At 51.0% G+C, this 16,175-nt stretch overlaps 1 protein-coding gene across 2 annotated transcripts in view; it reads left to right on the top strand.

Annotated features, from left to right (window-relative positions):
* Positions 1–3,788, top strand: part of SLX9 (SLX9 ribosome biogenesis factor) — a 58,553-nt gene extending 54,765 nt beyond the window's left edge. The window contains exon 6 of one of the 2 annotated variants that reach the window (XM_054209413.1): positions 3,142–3,788. In XM_054209413.1, the coding sequence (XP_054065388.1) occupies positions 3,142–3,268 (127 nt within the window). In that variant the 3' untranslated portion in view covers positions 3,269–3,788. The remainder of the gene's footprint in view (positions 1–3,141) is intronic. The other variant, XM_054209414.1, reaches the window with a different exon arrangement.
* The last annotated feature ends 12,387 nt before the right edge of the window (positions 3,789–16,175 follow it).

The following is a 16,175-nucleotide window of genomic DNA, read 5'->3' as shown; positions in this document are numbered from 1 at the left end:
CCGGATATCTGCTGGAAATATAACACAGCAGAGAGCAGGCAGGCTAGGAGGTTCCTCGAGCACATGGAAGATAACTTCCTGACATAACTGGTAGGTGAGCCTACCAGGGGAGGTGCCTCGCTAGACCTACTGTTCACAAACAGAGAAGGACTATTGGGAGATGTGGTGGTCGAAGGTCGTCTTGGGTTTAGTGATCATGAAATGGTCAAGTTTTCAATTCGTAGTGATGTAAGGAGGGGGGTTAGCAAAACCTCCACCTTGGACTTCTGGAGGGCGAACTTTGGCCTGTTCAGAACACTGGTTGAGAGAGTCCCTGGGGAGATAGTCCTGAAGGGCAAAGGGGTCCAGGAAGGCTGGACGCTCTTCAAGAAGGAAATCTTAAAGGCCGAGGAGCAGGCTCTCCCCAAGTGTCGCAAGATTAAAGGGTGGGGAAAATGGCCAGCCTGGATGAACAAGGAACTTTTGATGGGATTTAGGAATAAAAGGAGGGTTTACCACCTTTGGAAGAAGGGACAGGCAACTCAGGAGGAGTACAGAGATCTCGTTAGGTTATACAGAGAGAAAATTAGGAAGGCAAAAGCCCAGCTAGAGCTCAACTTGGCCACTAACATAAAGGACAACAAAAAAAGTTTTTATAAATACATCAACAAAAAGAGAGTCAGGGAGAATCTCCATCCCTTACTGGATGCGGGGGGGAAAGTTGCAACCAAGGATGAGGAAAAGGCTGAGATACTTAATGCCTTCTTTGCCTCCGTCTTCGATAGTCAGACCAGCTATCCCCAGGGTGTTCAGCCTCCTGAGCTGGAAGATAAGGATGAAGAGCAGAACAACCCACCCATAATCCAGGAGAAAGTAGTCAATGATCTGCTTCTGCACCTAAACGCCCATAAGTCTATGGAGCCAGATGGGATTCACCCAAGAGTACTCAGGGAGCTGGCGGGAGAGCTCACCAAGCCTCTCTCCATCATTTATCAACAATCCTGGTCAACAGGGGAGGTACCAGATGACTGGAGGGTGGCTAATGTGACGCCCATCTACAAGAAGGGTTGGAAGGAGGATCCGGGGAACTACAGGCCTGTCAGCCTGACCTCGGTACCAGGAAAGATCATAGAGAGGATCATCTTGAGTGAGCTCTCACAGCAAGTGCAGGGCAGCCAAGGGATCACAGCAAGCCAGCATGGGTTTAGGAAGGGGAGGTCCTGCTTAACCAACCTGATCTCTTTCTATGACCATGTGACCTGCCTTCTGGATGCGGGGAAGGCTGTGGACTTTGTCTGTCTGGACTTTGGTAAGGCCTTTGACACCATCTCCCACAGCATTCTCCCGGAGAAGCTGGCAAATCATAGCATAGACAAGTGTACTCTTCACTGGGTAAAAAACTGGCTGGATGGCCGTGCCCATAGAGTTGTGATTAATGGGGTGAAATCCTCTTGGCAGCCGGTCCCCAGTGGTGTCCCTCAGGGCTCAGTTTTGGGGCCAGTTTTGTTTAATATCTTTATCAATGATCTGGATGAGGGGATTGAGTGCACCCTCAGTAAGTTTGCAGATGACACCAAACTAGGTGGGCGAGTTGTTCTGCTTCAGGGTAGGAAGGCTCTACGGAGGGACCTGGACAGGCTGAATCGATGGGCCAAGGCCAACTGTATGAGGTTTAATAAGGCCAAGTGCCGGGTCCTGCATTTCGGTCACAACAACCCCAAGCAACGCTACAGGCTTGGGGAAGAGTGGCTGGAAAGCTGCCCAGCAGAAAAGGACCAGGGGGTGCTGGTGGACGGCCAGCTTAACATGAGCCAGCAGTGTGCCCAGGTGGCCAAGAAGGCCAACAGCATTCTGGCTTGTATCAGGAATACCGTGGCCAGCAGGAGTAGGGAAGTGACCGTGCCTCTGTACTTGGCACTGGTGAGGCCTCACCTCGAGTCCTGTTTTCAGTTCTGGGCCCCGCTGTACAAGAGGGACATTGAAGTGCTGGAGCATGTCCAGAGGAGAGATACCAGGCTGGTGAGGGGTCTGGAGACCAGGTCATATGAGGAGAGGCTGAGGGAGCTGAGCATGTTTAGCTTGGAGAAGAGGAGGCTGAGGGGAGACCTCATTGCCTATCTGAAAGGAGGTTGGAGAGAGGTGGGTGTTGGCCTCTTCTCCCAAGTGAATAATGACAGGACCAGAGGAAATGGTCTGAAGTTGCGGCAGGGGAGGTTTAGATTAGATATTAGGAAGAATGACTTTACTGAAAGAGTGGTCAGGCACTGGAACAGCCTGCCCAGGGAGGTGGTAGAGTCACCATCCCTAGAGGTATTTAAGAAATGTGTAGAATTGGCACTTCAGGGCATGCTCTAGTGGCAGAGATTGTAGGGTTTTTTGTGTGTGTATGGTTGGACTTGATGATCTCAAAGGTCCTTTCCAACCATGAAGATTCAATGAATCTGTGGTTCTGTTCTATGATTCTATGATCCACAGCAACGACTGAGAACATGGAGATGTGTGTCTGGCTGGGCTGTAGAGAGCCTGGCAGTCTGTCTGAGCGAGATGGGGAGGTCACAATGGATGTGACACCTGTGAAAACTCAACTTTTTTTTTTACACTCCTCCTCTGTTCTCCCCTGCTTTCTTGCTTTTTAAGACAAGACCATTTCCACAGCAACCAGCTGTGACCAAGCATGCAAAGGTAATTCTGTCATGCTGTTCCCATGGTGTTTGACTAGTCTACACAGGATTACCAACCCTCTATGTTGAGCAATAAAGAGGGTCAGTAGATGAGCTCTCAAAAGCAGAATCTGCCTTTGTGCTAGTGCACTCTGAAGTAGTTTTCATTCTTAGTGATTTACCAGATACCCACAGTCTGTTGTTCCTGATTCACTAGGGAAAAGCTCCAGAAAAACTGTTTCCAAGTGATGCTGGACACTAACGTGATTGTTTCTATCTCTGTGGCATGAGATCAAGTCTCTGGCTCCCATGAAGCTGGCAGCAATTTGAGCTTTTCCCCTGGGTAAATTAGGTTTATTTCTTGCACTGTTTCTTTCTGAGCGTTACACCCAGGTTCATTCCGTCTGTACAGAAACCCACTGCTTTATAAGTTCTGTTCTTATCTGCTCGGTTCCTTTTGCAAGAAGCACTTAGCATTTGTGTGTTATTTTTCTTTCCTCAGAGAGGAGGAAGTGGCTCGGTTTCATGAGGTCATCACCAGTCCCAGTTACAGAGCCAACCCCCTCATGACCATCAGCGAGCATCTCTCCAAGAGGCTGAGGCAGGAGGAAGAAGATAATCCCCTCTAGGGTGTCAGCTGAGACCAAACGTGCACACTGGAGCTGGTGCGAGGGCTCCAGGCTGCAAAGGAGCACATCACTAACATGACGTCTCAGCCAGTTCAGTCCTTGGAAGCAGTTCAGCAGATTATTAAATCCAACAGTCCTGTTTTCTGTCTGCAGAAATAATGCAGTTCTCTCCCTGGCAAGCAGCCTGCAGAGAGCAGGGTGTTCTGTGCGATCTTTGTGCAGACATTAAGCTCCCTGTGAAGTGTCTTGACACCTTTTCTCTTCTTGTGAGAAGGCACAATTTCTTAAATTGTTCCAGTGGCAATGTATCTTTTTTCTGCCATTTCCCTCCCCTTTCTGGCAGCTCTGAAAAGAGATTGCCTATTGCTCTGTTGAGTTGGTTCAAGGCCCCAAGACCAGGAGCCCAGAAGGCTGTTGTAGATCTGTGTAAGGACCGATGCTGCTGTTCAGAGACATTGTTTCATGTGAGAAATTTAGCTTTGGAATAAACACACTTTCACAGAGTACGAAGTTTTTCTGTTTCTTGTTTTGGTAAATACTAATTGAAATATGAGCTTATTCCCATCACTGGAAAAATGACTTATAAGAATGGTTTTTTTCCGTGTTTACAGTGAGCCACTAGACTGCTGATGGAGCATGCAACAGAAGCCATGTGAAATCATTGCAGATCATGTCTAACTCATAGACTTGCCTTCCTCCTACCCTGGAAGTATGTGCTTTCTGTGGGCGATGCTGATCCCTTTTGGCCTGTGTTGTGTTACCTGCTTGGCCTGCCCTGTAGGAAGAATCCCAAAACATGTCCTGGCTGCAGAGTGTGAACTTCATCTGGTCATTTATGTATTTAGCTTTAGGAACCGCTGCAGCAGGGGGAGGCCTTTCCTGCTACCAAACACCAGTTTTCACAAAACTCCGTTGAATTTTTGTGGGGACGACTGAACGCAGGGCTGTTGCCTACTTGAGATTATCCCGATTTGACACCTCAAAATGTCAGTGCTGTGCTTTGAACCATACAAAAAAAAATTCTGGTGCTTCTTAACCTTGGAAAAGCAGCCTGCCGATGTCAGGTCAACACTGAGGAGCATGTGAAACCTTTAAGAAAGAAATTCACTCTCATGCCCAGACAGAACATGGAAACTGCAGCTGACTAAGTTAGTGCCTGACACCAGCTGCAATGGGAGAGGCAGGCACCTTGATCATACCTGTCTCGTGTGTCACAAGTAATGCCGCTTTTTTTCTCCCTCTGGGCTGGCACTGTTGAGCAAAGGCAGGTTTTCTTAGGCCTCTCAGCCCTGGCAGTGCAGATGCTGTCGCTGATGATGCTTGTTGTTAGAGGAATGTTACCACGCCACCCCTCCTCCCCCAAGGCCCGGCAGGAGCGTCCTGCTGGCAGAGGCCGCAGAGAGATGCTGGCTGTGTCCCATCCTTCACCCTGTTGCTCTCCGGCTGGCGGAGGGCTGGCAGGGCTCTCCTCTGCCCTGACGGCTCCTCTGTCAGTGCTGGCAGGTGAACACTGCTGTACTGTTCATCGGCGTGCTGTAATGCCCTGTGGGACCCAGGCTCCGGAAACCAGAGGGCTGTAGTGGGGTTAAACAACTCGAAATATCTCCCCACCTCCTGGTTGGTTCCTGCTTGTTCTCTTACCAGTAGCTAACTGTGTTTCTTTTAGGCCATGTTGGATTTTGAGCTCTGAGTGCCAGTCCCAGCTGCAGCCATGCTTCCCCTGCTCATGTTATCCAGGCTGGGCACCGCATGGGAGAGCTGGGCCTTGGATGAGGCTGTGCACTAACAGCACCTCCTGCCCATGGCCTGCAGCTGCTCTTGCTGCACGTGGCTCCCAACAGCCCAAGATGTGACCAAGACTTGGACCAAGCTAAGGCTTTTGGGGTGGTTTTCGGGGTGGTTTTCTCCATAAGCCTACTGTTTACCCCTTTACTCCGTCTTATAGCTAGCTGCCTCCTGAGAAAGGTGCCATCCTTGTGCTTAAATGGAGGGAAGGCAACAGATGAAGAAGGTGAAGACATCCACGTACAATGGAGGATGAAAGTTGCTCCTCTTGGTAGTGAACAAGGCACTCAGGGGGATGGAGAAGTGTATCTGGAGGGCAGGAGGGACAGAAGGCAACTTGCATGGCACGTTGGCGGTCTTCTGTTGCTTGTCTTCTGTACTTTGCAGGAGCTTTGCAGCTTTCTTTCTTTGTCTTGTGGGTTTTAGAGGACACATGAGGAGAGGCCTGGCCTCCTTGTACGGCCGGGTCATGCAGTAGCCGAGCTGTGCTCTTGTGCTTCCCTTCGCAGCAGCGGTGATGCGTTGCTCTGCACCATCACAAAGAGGTACGATAGCTGGAGGGAAACCACAGCCAAGTTTATGAAATGCCATCCTGGGTTGAGCGCTACAGGTGGGATCATATCCCTCCCTTTGTAGATCCATGCAGTGCATCATGACTCTGCTTTGCAGAGATCCAGCGGGAGTGGTGATTTCATCTGACAAGAACCATTTTCCTGGGCACCATCTACTTTGCACAGAGTGAGACGATGCTTTAAAGCCTCTGGAGAGTTAGCTGGATTGTCCCATGCACCTCCGTTCCAGACCAGTTTCTTCTTAGTTACTTCTCCCTAGGATGAAAAAAAATCTGAAAGGCTATCAATTCTTATCTTCCCAGACTACTTAGCTTTCTTTTCACAGGTGGTTCCAAGTTAACTTAGAGTTGAAACAATGCTTGGATGGCCTGAACTGCAATGTTAGGGAAAATCCTCAGCTGGCAGAAGGTCTAGTTATAGGTAGGTACTAGGCTAAGTGTTGCTGTGGGTCGTGTGCCAAGAGATAGCTGCCTTCTGTCTCTAAAAGAGTAAAGCCTGACAGGACTGCATCCTTTTCGCATCCTGTACAATTTTTTTTGAAGAGGCCCAGCAGTGTGGAGCTGGAGTGGAAAAGGGATTTCTGCGTGCGTGGTTATGGCCAGAGTTGGTCACTGGAAATTTGAACACCGACAGTGCAGTCATCCAGCACTTCTCCCATGCTCAGCCTGGTTGCTGGGTCCCATCCTTTCCCTTCAAACCACTGGGAGCCAAGAGAGCCGAAGCCTCATTACCTGTGAAGCACAGGGGTGACTGACCAGGTGGAGATGTTGAGCCAAGTAACCCCACTCAGTATTGCCTGGTAGCTGTACGCATGCTGGTGGCCCTCCGTCTCACTGCATAGCATCACCGTGCAGCACGTTCACACCTTTTCTTTACCTCGGATGGGCCGACACCATCACTTGGGTGTGTGTCTAGCTCTTAGCCTGCTGTTTGAAAATGTTGGTCTCCTGGGTATTTAACAGCAGTTAAACATGTGGCTGTTTGAAACTACAGTTCACAGCCTGCTGTTGCAGGTCTCTCCTGCCCCCACCATCCTAGCAGTTGAGCAAAGGACTTAAAATCTGCCAGGAAACAGGCGTCTGAGACACAAAGTCGCCTTCGCAGTTGGCATGTTTTCAGGATGATAAAAGCATTCATGCCAATTTTTTTTTTTAGATAGCAGGGTGGGAAAAAATAGCTTCCAGGCTGTAAGAAGCAGTTGTGCTGGAGGGGAGGGCGGGGGCCTGACCAGGCAGCTCTAGACTTAGCAAGAAGTGAGTAAGCAGTGAATGCACTGCAAACTCGGGACTGGAAAAATTTGGGGCTACTTTTCGCAGCTGTTTTCTTTCTTGTTGGTAATTTTGCCCTTGAAAGCTGTTCACAGAATCACGTCTGAAGGCAGAAGCCTGGGTATCCTGTCCATCTGGTGGTACCAGCGGATATTTTCTGCTACACACAAAGCACCCAAAGTGGTGGGTGGAAGGGGATTCTCCTTCACCAGCAGCTCATGGGTAGCGTCTTTAGTTGGCATGTTGCAAAAGGATATTTTTTTATAGCAGCTCTTGCAACTCTTGTGTTTCACCCCAGTACCAGCAACGGCCCATCGTGCTTTGTTTCTGCTAGAGCCGGGGCTGCATCGGGCCAGCAGCATGTCTCAGAAACGTGTGGTGACTCACACGGACCTGGCCCCAACCCTTCATCTAACCCAAGGAATTCTCTAGCGCGAGTACATAGGCTCCCTCCTCCTTCCTTCTGCTTTCTGGCTTGTCTTCCCTGGAGAGTTTTCCCTACAGACCTTGTGCAAGTGAGTCCCCCCATCCTCTTTGTGTATGGAAAATATACCTTATGCCTGACAGAGTACTTTTGGTTACGCTCTGGTTGAAGTAAGAGCTGCATTGGCCCCATGGCTTTCTTTTTCTCCTAGAGCTAAGCATATGTGATGGCTTTTGCCAGCATAACCCCTGCCAGCTCCAGCACTGAGGGACATGCCTGTGGTGCAGATACCAGCAGGGTTGAGCTGGCTGCCTCTACGCCTGCCAGGGAAAGCTTGTGACGGCTGGGGCAGGCAGGTGAGCCCAGCGGAGCTCCCAGGTTTGAGGGAGTTTTGTTCCTCAGTTTTGTACCAGTCTGTGTGCAAAACTGGCACCCAACTAGTAGCCACTTGCTGTGCCAGCAAGTTGTCTGGTGGCCCGTGACTGGGAACCCATTCCTGGAAGTGCATCGCCTCCTGGGTGGAACTGAACCTTCCTGGTAACTACAGTCTATAACGGACTGCAAAAAACAGTTAATCCACACTGCTTTAGTTGAACTGGCTTTGTCAGTAAATGCTCTGGGGTGGTGCGTTGGGCTAGCATAGAGCAATCAGGGCCAGTATCACCATTGCAGGGCATTGGCAGGACAGCATTTGTAGGTACTGGTAGTACCTTTTCTTGGGTGACAGGAGGGTGGCTGTTGGCGCCACCAACACCAATTTGCGGAGGAGAGGAATGGGAGTATGACAGATTAATTTGTTTTCTCCTGAGTCTTGCTAAGTCAGTGAAGTGATCCTAGGACTCTGGTAGGGGGACTCTGGCTGTGTGAGTAGCTTGCACTTAGATCCCTAAAACTGACGTCTTGTGCCAACTGCTGGCTGGGAGCAGAGGCACTGCCATGGGCTCCTTGAGATGACTTCCAGGTTCTCCTTTCCACCACCTGGCATCAGTCCCTGGGTCATGCCCTGGTCTGGTGCATGTCCAGCCCCCAGCTGTGCTCCTCATGCAGGACTTCGTGTGTCAGTGGCAGATGGTGAAGAGCAGTGGGAATGTCAGGAGTGTTGGGTCTCTGCTGCAGGATGATTGTTCTTCTCTGCTCCCTGGCCAGGGCATGCCTGGGGCTGGCTACCTTCCTGTGCGTGTCTTCACCACAGCCACTGGTCAGTCTGTCCCCAGGAGCACATCAAGCCTTGAACCTCTGTAGAGTCAGCTGGCAGTGTGTCTCTAGGTTTGCTATCTGGGGATGAGGATGTGTCTCCCAGCTCACAAAGAAGATCTGAACTCCTCACCTCACTAACCTTGTGTATCGTCAGGATAGGCTGTGAGCAGGAGCAGCTGCATCAAGAGCTCTGTGACGCAGCCCGGCTCCTGGTCTCCTTCTTGTGACCTGGACCGCCCATCCGGCTCCGCCATGTACGGGTCGGCTTCCCAGGGAGCATGGTGGCTCATGGAAACAAGAAAGACAGATTTTTCCTTTGAATAGAAAGTAGCACTGAACTTCCTTCCTCCATCCTTGCCCCTGCGTTCTCTGCCCAGAGAAGCTTGCCAGGGAGGTGGCTGTGGTGCTCAGTTTGTGGACCAGGCAACAGGCTCCCTCCATCAACAGTCCCATTGCAGGGAGCATGGCTGGCCTAGTGCTCAGGGAGCTCCAAAAGGGTTCAAGCTACGGTGACTCTTGCTCCTTCTAACCCAGAAGAGACAGGGGCAGAACTGAACATGGCTGGCAGAGCAGAGACCCAGCACTTGCAACCTTCTGCCACTCCTCCCTCTTGCACACTCCAGCAAGTGCAGCGAGCCCTTTTCCTGTGTGGGGTTATTTCTTCACCCAGATGCCCTCTTCCCTGGATGATCCTTGCATTTCCCCCACTTTGTGAAGCTGCTTGCACACTTGTACCTGTTCTTTTCCCCATTATCTACAGCATGGCTACATTTGAAACTAACTCAAGATGTTTTCCTGCAGATGTAGCAGAAGCAGCTGCAGGGAACATGAGGAAATACAACCACATGCAAATTTGAGCCAGTTGATGGTTTTGGAAGCTGATAAGATTGGCAACTCCTCCTTTCATCTGTATGTTGCACTAGGGAGCGATGAAGTGAATCACCTGATTAAGCTTTTGACGCTGAGCACAAAGCCATGTGTCCCTGCCCTGAAGCACGGATTTCACCATAGCCTTTTTGCGGCAGCCTTTGTTGCTTTCACTGTCCTTGGTGGCCTACCTGCCATGATGGGTCATTTCCTTGTTGTGTCCCGGCCTTTTCCAGGTCGCTCAGGAAGGTGCAGGATGGGTCAGACCTTAGGGGCTCCACCCGTGCCCTCCCTTGAGAGATGCAGTCCTGCTCCTGCCCCTCACTTCCTGACCTCTAACCAGTTACTGATCTCAGGAGGTCTCTACCTCCCGTAGCAGCTCAGTTTCTTTAACAGCTTTTGGGCATTCTTTAAGTACTTAAGAGCATTGCCACATGCCATTTGGAAATCCATGTAAAGCCTGGTTAATTGGATCACCCTTATCTCCATACTTAGAAGTTTTCTTGCGAGGGAAAATCATGCCCTGCAATGCTAACTCTTCCGCAACGTGATGTAATTATCTGGGCGCCTGCTGATTCTGCTCTGAACTGTGGCTTACTTCAGTGTGAGGCGTTAAACTTGGCTTTGTGTTTTCATTTTGATGAGCTATTTAATCCTGTTCGGCCATTTTCTCTGCAAAAGGCAGCGTTGTCTCCCAGGAGCTGTGGAAGCAGCACCGAGTCCAGGTGGCACCTGGGGACCTGGCCTGGCACATCGGCAGCTGGGCCACAGGGCAGAGGCGGGTGCCTGACATGCAAATCCCAGCTTCTCCGGTTTCTTGAAGCTGCTGTTGTCTTGAAGCTGCTGCTTCCCTGCCTTGCACCCTGTGCTGAAGAGAGGGCATGTGAACAGTGCCGGGCAGGCCACCAATTCTGCCGTGTATTGGTCGTCAGAGGTGGGCTTCTCACTCAAAGTGCGTGAAAAAGCATTGCCTCCCTCCACACACAGAAAAAAAAAAAAAAAAAAAAAGTGTTAAAATAGGTTACAGTTCCTAAGCACAAATTTATGTAACAAAGTTAGACTTGTGGCAAAAAACCTAAATATTTGAGGGTGATAAGATAGGATGCGAGAAAAATGCATTATACGCTAAAGGAAGTGTTTCCAAAACCATGCAAATATAAATAGCTGCCTTCAGTTCCCCGAGGCTGCTGCGTTCCTGGCGCCTAAGCAGCCGGAGTTGCAGCGTGCAGCTTTGTGGTTTCTCCTCACCCAGTCCAGATGCCTCCCTGGGTGCGGGAGCTCTGGCCATACAAACTGGGACCAGCATCAAGAACAACGTCGCTGATGGAGCTCTACTGGCTGAACAAGGGTGAGGATTTTTGTGGTGGCTTTTTTCCTTAACCAAGTCAATTGTTGCCTTATGAAGAAGCTGTTAAATAGCGCAAACAAAACACAGAGCCTTGCCAGAAGCGTCCTTAAGATTTAGACCTTTGCATCTGAATGCTCTGGGATTTTCCAGATCACTTGGTTTCGAGTAGGACACATAAAAATATAATCTAAGGGTTTCTCTCTGCTTTAAAGATCGGTCTTTCGTGCCAGACGGGGTGTGTTGGTGACCTTGTTTGAACTTGCTGTGATTTGTACATGAACTGCTCCCATGACCATACGGGTCTGTATCTACTTGGTGTGGGTCATTATCCCTGCGCAGGCAGGGACCTGCGGTTGTCCCCCACGGTACCGAAGCGATTGCTGCGCTGCCCTGGAGTGATGAGGGTGGGTGGCTGCAGCGGTGGGATCCAGACCCCATGCTCGGCATTCACAATGTGAAGGATTTCTGTGGTTTAATCTGGTGCAGGTTCTCTTTGTGACTGGGTGAGCCGTGGCCCATGAGGCAGGGCGCAAGATGTCAGCATGGCTGGTGGGAACCACAGCCATGTGGTGGGGTTTCTGGTGGTGTTGAGGCTGCCGTAACAGCTTTGCTGCCCGGCATGGTGATCTAGCAGGTCTGCTCAACGAGCGCATGGCATGCAGTTTGCCATGGAGGATGTCAGCACAAAACATGGCGTGCTACACCTCATTCACTTGATGCTCCTGGAACAGCTGCCTTGGTTTCAGCGGCACACTTAGGACAGGAAGCCGAGACAAAGAAATATCCCAAACAGGAAGCTGCTGGGAAGGGAACAAATGTCAGGCCTGGGTAGGTGAAGGGAGACGATGCCAGGATATCCTCCCAGGGGAAGGAGGTGGGGGAAGGTGTAACTGCCCTGGCGCACTCATCCCTTTGTTGCACGCTCAGCCGTCCCAGGAGGACGGACAGACAGATGGCAGAAGGGGCCATGAGGACAGACTGTTCTCACAGCTGAAAACTTGATTTTTATTTAAACGCGTACTTTACCAGGCACCGTTTGAGGTATTGAGGGGTAGACAGCAACATGTGTGAGGGGGGAGGCAAGAAGGAGAGATGCTTCCTTGGGGGATGCTGCTGCTCCCAGCCATCTGCTCTCCACAGGCTCTGCCGACTTGGCAGCGAGGAGGGGGCTGCTCAGGCCCCCACACCAGGACAGGGCCAGAGGGCGAATTGGTGCCTCTGGCAGCTTGTGAGGGCTGCAGGCCCGACCGCTCTTTGATGGGTTTATGAGTGCATCAGTGGTGCCACGGCCTGGAGACGTGTCTGGCGGCTCCTTGCTGGAAGCAGCGTTCGTGCGCCAGGCCAAGGGTATGTGACTGTGTTTACAGCTATTTTGGATACGTTTAATCTAAGTGTGTTTACAGCTGCCTTGGATACATTTAATCACTGCTCACCGATGCAAAGGTTAATCTAAACACCTTCCATTTCACTCGGTAAAACAACTGCCGCCTGTCTCATGAACCCATTTGCTGGTGGCTTGGGAGCAGGAAGGTATTATTATAGGAAGAACACGTAACTCATACAAAGCTGTTGGTGTTCCACCACCTGCCTTTCGGTCCTCTGTGTAACGGTAGAGCTTGTGCTCCTTTTGGGGGTCCCCTGCCTGCAATGCCTGACGTTGGTTGTGGGCTCCAAGTGAACACTCGGGGTACTCTGCGTTGCTTAGTGTGCCATGCAGGCTTCTTCAGCCAAGTGGAGGATGCAGCAGGGACCTGGGTGAGCCCCAGATGCTGTTGCTGATGGTGGTCAGCCTAAGGTAAGTTGCAAACCAGTTCAAGCAATACTTTTCCACACATTTTTCCAACCTCCGTCAGTCCATGTGTTGGAATTTTTGAGCCAGAGATGTTTTCTTGTACCTAATAACCCTTGCTGGATCTTGCTTCCAATTTTTCCTCCCCCTAATTCCCAACATTAACCTTGCTTTTTTTATTTTGTTGACCTCTCCTTGGTACAGCTACACAACAGGTCAGCTCAGTCTGTCACAGTGCCAAGGCCTCGCGGCTGAACAGTAACGGCCAGCCCAGCAAAGACCTTTCCCCTTATCCCACTGCACCCTGGCATCCTTAGACCTGCTGGTGGTTAAACCTGGTGACTGCCTGTAGACATCCAAGCAACCGCTGTCAGCTGATCTCCCTTACCTGCATGTACAGGCTTCCAGGAGCTGTGTCCCCCATGTCTCTCAGCTTCCCATGTGTTGTGTTTATCCATGCATCCGCTGTTTCTGCTCTTTAGGGTGGTTTGTGCAAATCTGCCTGGTGCAGGCATTGGGCTTAGACCAGGACTTCCCTAGATCTTCATGATTTAAAAACTGACCTTGTGTTGGTCACTGCTGACACTGCCCCCAAGGGAGTCCTGCACTTTAGCTTCTGATCCTGCCTGCCCACTGTGACCCACAGGGGACACTTTGCCACGGATCACACCACACAGCCGCATGCCCACAGCTGCTCAGCGCAGGGATGTGAGGTCAGGCAGAGGGGAGAGGGAGCTAGAGCCTTCCTCCCTTCCTCCACGCTGACGCCAGGAAGGGTCACTGCTGTTGGGGCGAGGAGACAGGAGCGTTGCTGCTGGTGTGAAGTTGTGCTGGCCCAATGTCACTCTTCCTCCAACCCCAAAGGATGGAGATCCCCATCCCTGGGACCTGCCCCCAACCTGGTGCAGGAGGCCCTCAGTCTTGGGCCATCCTGCTGCCAGCTCTTCCCTTGGACAACAGCAGGCAGGGCACCCTGCTTGGGCTGGCGGCCAGCACCCAATTTGGGTGCTCATGGGCATGTGCCAGTCTGGCATCACCACTGGGCCTGCAGACGCAGCGCAGAGCATCGTGTAGGCAACAGGCATGTGTCTTGCTGTCATTCAAGGGTCTGTACAAGCAGGTTTCTGCAAGCGGTGCTGCCAAACTGTGTTGGATCGTGCGCTGGCCTCAGAAATTCATGTTACAGACCATCTACAAAGCACCTGTATCGTGTACTAGCATCAGCACACGCATAAAATCAATCACTTATAAACAGAAGGAATACAAGCACACGCATGTTACGAAGTAGGAGCTGGGTCTTGGCCAATTATACAACAAACAATTTGATATCTCAACTGCCTGGAAACATGCCCAAGTGAGCTTGGGCAGTGGGGCGAGTGTGCTGAATAACCGAGGCAGTGATGATTTTTAATAGCGAGTTAAATTACATGCTCTATAGTGATCTCTGCTCAGAAATACGCAATTAATGCCTGCGAGCCCAGTGTGGGGCGAGGGTCAGCACCGTGGTGGTGTGGTAGCATGGCAGGCTCTGCACAAGCAGACAGACAGGTAAATAGGTGAGTGCTTTGCAGGGTGCCCGGGGCCCCAGGCAGGAGGGGTGGGACGTGGTGGGGTTGCAGGGAGCTGGCCTACATGCCTGGGGTGCTCCACTGGGGAGCTGCAGACCGCAGTGTTTCCCCCAGCCCTGTCTCCTTCCTAAGAAGTATTGCTGTCAGCGAGCAGCTAAATTGTGGAAGAGGCAACTGTGCGTCCCAAGTGTCCTCTGGCAGGCAGCCACTGCCCCAGTGAGGAATATCCCCCCTCCTTCTTTTTGCAGCATCACTTTGGAAGCAGGTGTTCCCCCGGCTTGCCTGCTGCGCCACCGAGGATCATATGCTAACAGCAAGGGGAAACTACCAAGCTTGGATCTGCTGCTAGGGCTTTCTGGGGGTGCAATATCTGTTGGGCTGGTGGCACGGGATGGAGGAGATGACAAGTCCGCCAGTGTATCCACCATGTCCCTTAGGTGAGGACAAGGACTCTAAAAGCAGGTCTGGATGAGCCAGCACACCGTGTGCAAGATGTGGCTCCAGTGTGGTGGGTGTGGGATGGTAACTGCATTGGAAGAATGATACACCACGATGGCAGGACCAGCACGCAGGGCTGCATTCAGCACCTGCCCCGAAAGCTGTTGGGATGATGAAACACGGGTCCTTCACCTTGGACTCTGCTCACTCGGTCAGAGCTTGTGGGCAAGTCGCCTGCAGAAGATGCCAGTGCACAATGTGGAGGGCACATACAGACAGAGTCATTAAAAAGCAGCAGGAGGTTTCAGCTGGTGGTCAGACATGGCAGCTAGGCAAGATTTCAAGACAAAATTCCCTGAAATCACAGGCAACACTTCTGGGAAGAGCTGGTAATTTCTGAAATCTGTGGCTCTGGTAAGCCCACAGTCATTTCAGCTCTTGAAATCCCACGTCCTGCAGGGACCTCCAATGCTGCACAAGCCTCACTGCTGACACTGGTCTGCAAATTAACCATGGCTGGGGAACGCTGTGGGTGCATCAGCCCATGCAGAATGGGGGCACTGCCCTGTTCCCACTGGTGCTAAGTGAGCCCCAAGACTTGTCCTGGGCTGTGGGGACCCCAAGGAGTGAGACCAGCTTGCAAATCAAGCTGCCCCGGGGTGGAAAACCATTTCAGACCGTGGAACCTGTAAAGCTGCTTTTAGCTTGTGGCATTTAAAAAAGCTATGCTCAGTTTTACAAGCAACAGGCTAATATTTCCATTTTCCCAGGTCTTTGATGAAAAAGCCATTGTTAAAAAGCCATTCATTATTAAAGTAAGTTTACAGAAAACAAAACAAGCAAAAAACCCCCCAAGATTTGATGAAAATCAGGAAGAAAAAGAGCAAATGATTTGGAAGGCAAGGTCCCACATCGCTTCACAGCACTGTGGTTTCAGCATTGGCTGTTGCAGTTCTGGATATTCCTATCCTCTGTGCAAAGGTCAGTGTTCCTGGGTTCTGCTTGTGTCTTGGTGTCAACAGCAGCTGGGCCTTTGAGCTCCATCCATGGTCAGACTTTGTGTTGGGTGGGGAAACCTGGCTCTGCTTCAGCGGGGAGGCAGGCTGAGGGAAGTGCTCCAGCTCCCCTCAGTACCTCTGGTACTCTCTGTATCTCTGCTCTGCTGTCCCCCCTTTACGTATGGTGGATGACTGCTTTATCACTTGGCTCTGGAAACTGTGCTCCAGGCAAAAAGGCTGCAGTATATAATGTTGAATGTGGCTTCTTATTACCCAAAGGCAAATTAAATAAGATGATGTCTTATTTAATAGCTTTTTGCGTTCATTCGGTAACCTCAAAGGGACAGAAAGCTGGGAAAGTAAGATTTCTGCTCCACCAGTTGATGTCTCTGGTCAGCTATAGCCAGGAATGAGATTCTGGGACATGAAGAAGTGCTCTGAAGGAGCAGAGGAGAGGAGCGATACTGGGCTGCAAGCCTGAGACGCCATGAAAGCCAGGAAGAGCGAGGCCAGCACTGTGTACTGCCATGTCCTGTAGCATCCCACAGGCTGAGCTTGTTTTGAGACCTGCAGATGTCAAGAGCAAAACACAAGTCATCATTGCTCAGAAACCTACTCCCCAAAGTGACCGTGTGTTCACTCTAAGCCGCACA

This window comes from Rissa tridactyla, chromosome 7 (assembly GCF_028500815.1).
Source record: "Rissa tridactyla isolate bRisTri1 chromosome 7, bRisTri1.patW.cur.20221130, whole genome shotgun sequence".
In the NCBI taxonomy this organism is placed as follows: domain Eukaryota; kingdom Metazoa; phylum Chordata; class Aves; order Charadriiformes; family Laridae; genus Rissa; species Rissa tridactyla.
Note: the sequence above shows the minus strand (reverse complement) of the source record. Positions and strands in the feature narration are given on the sequence as shown.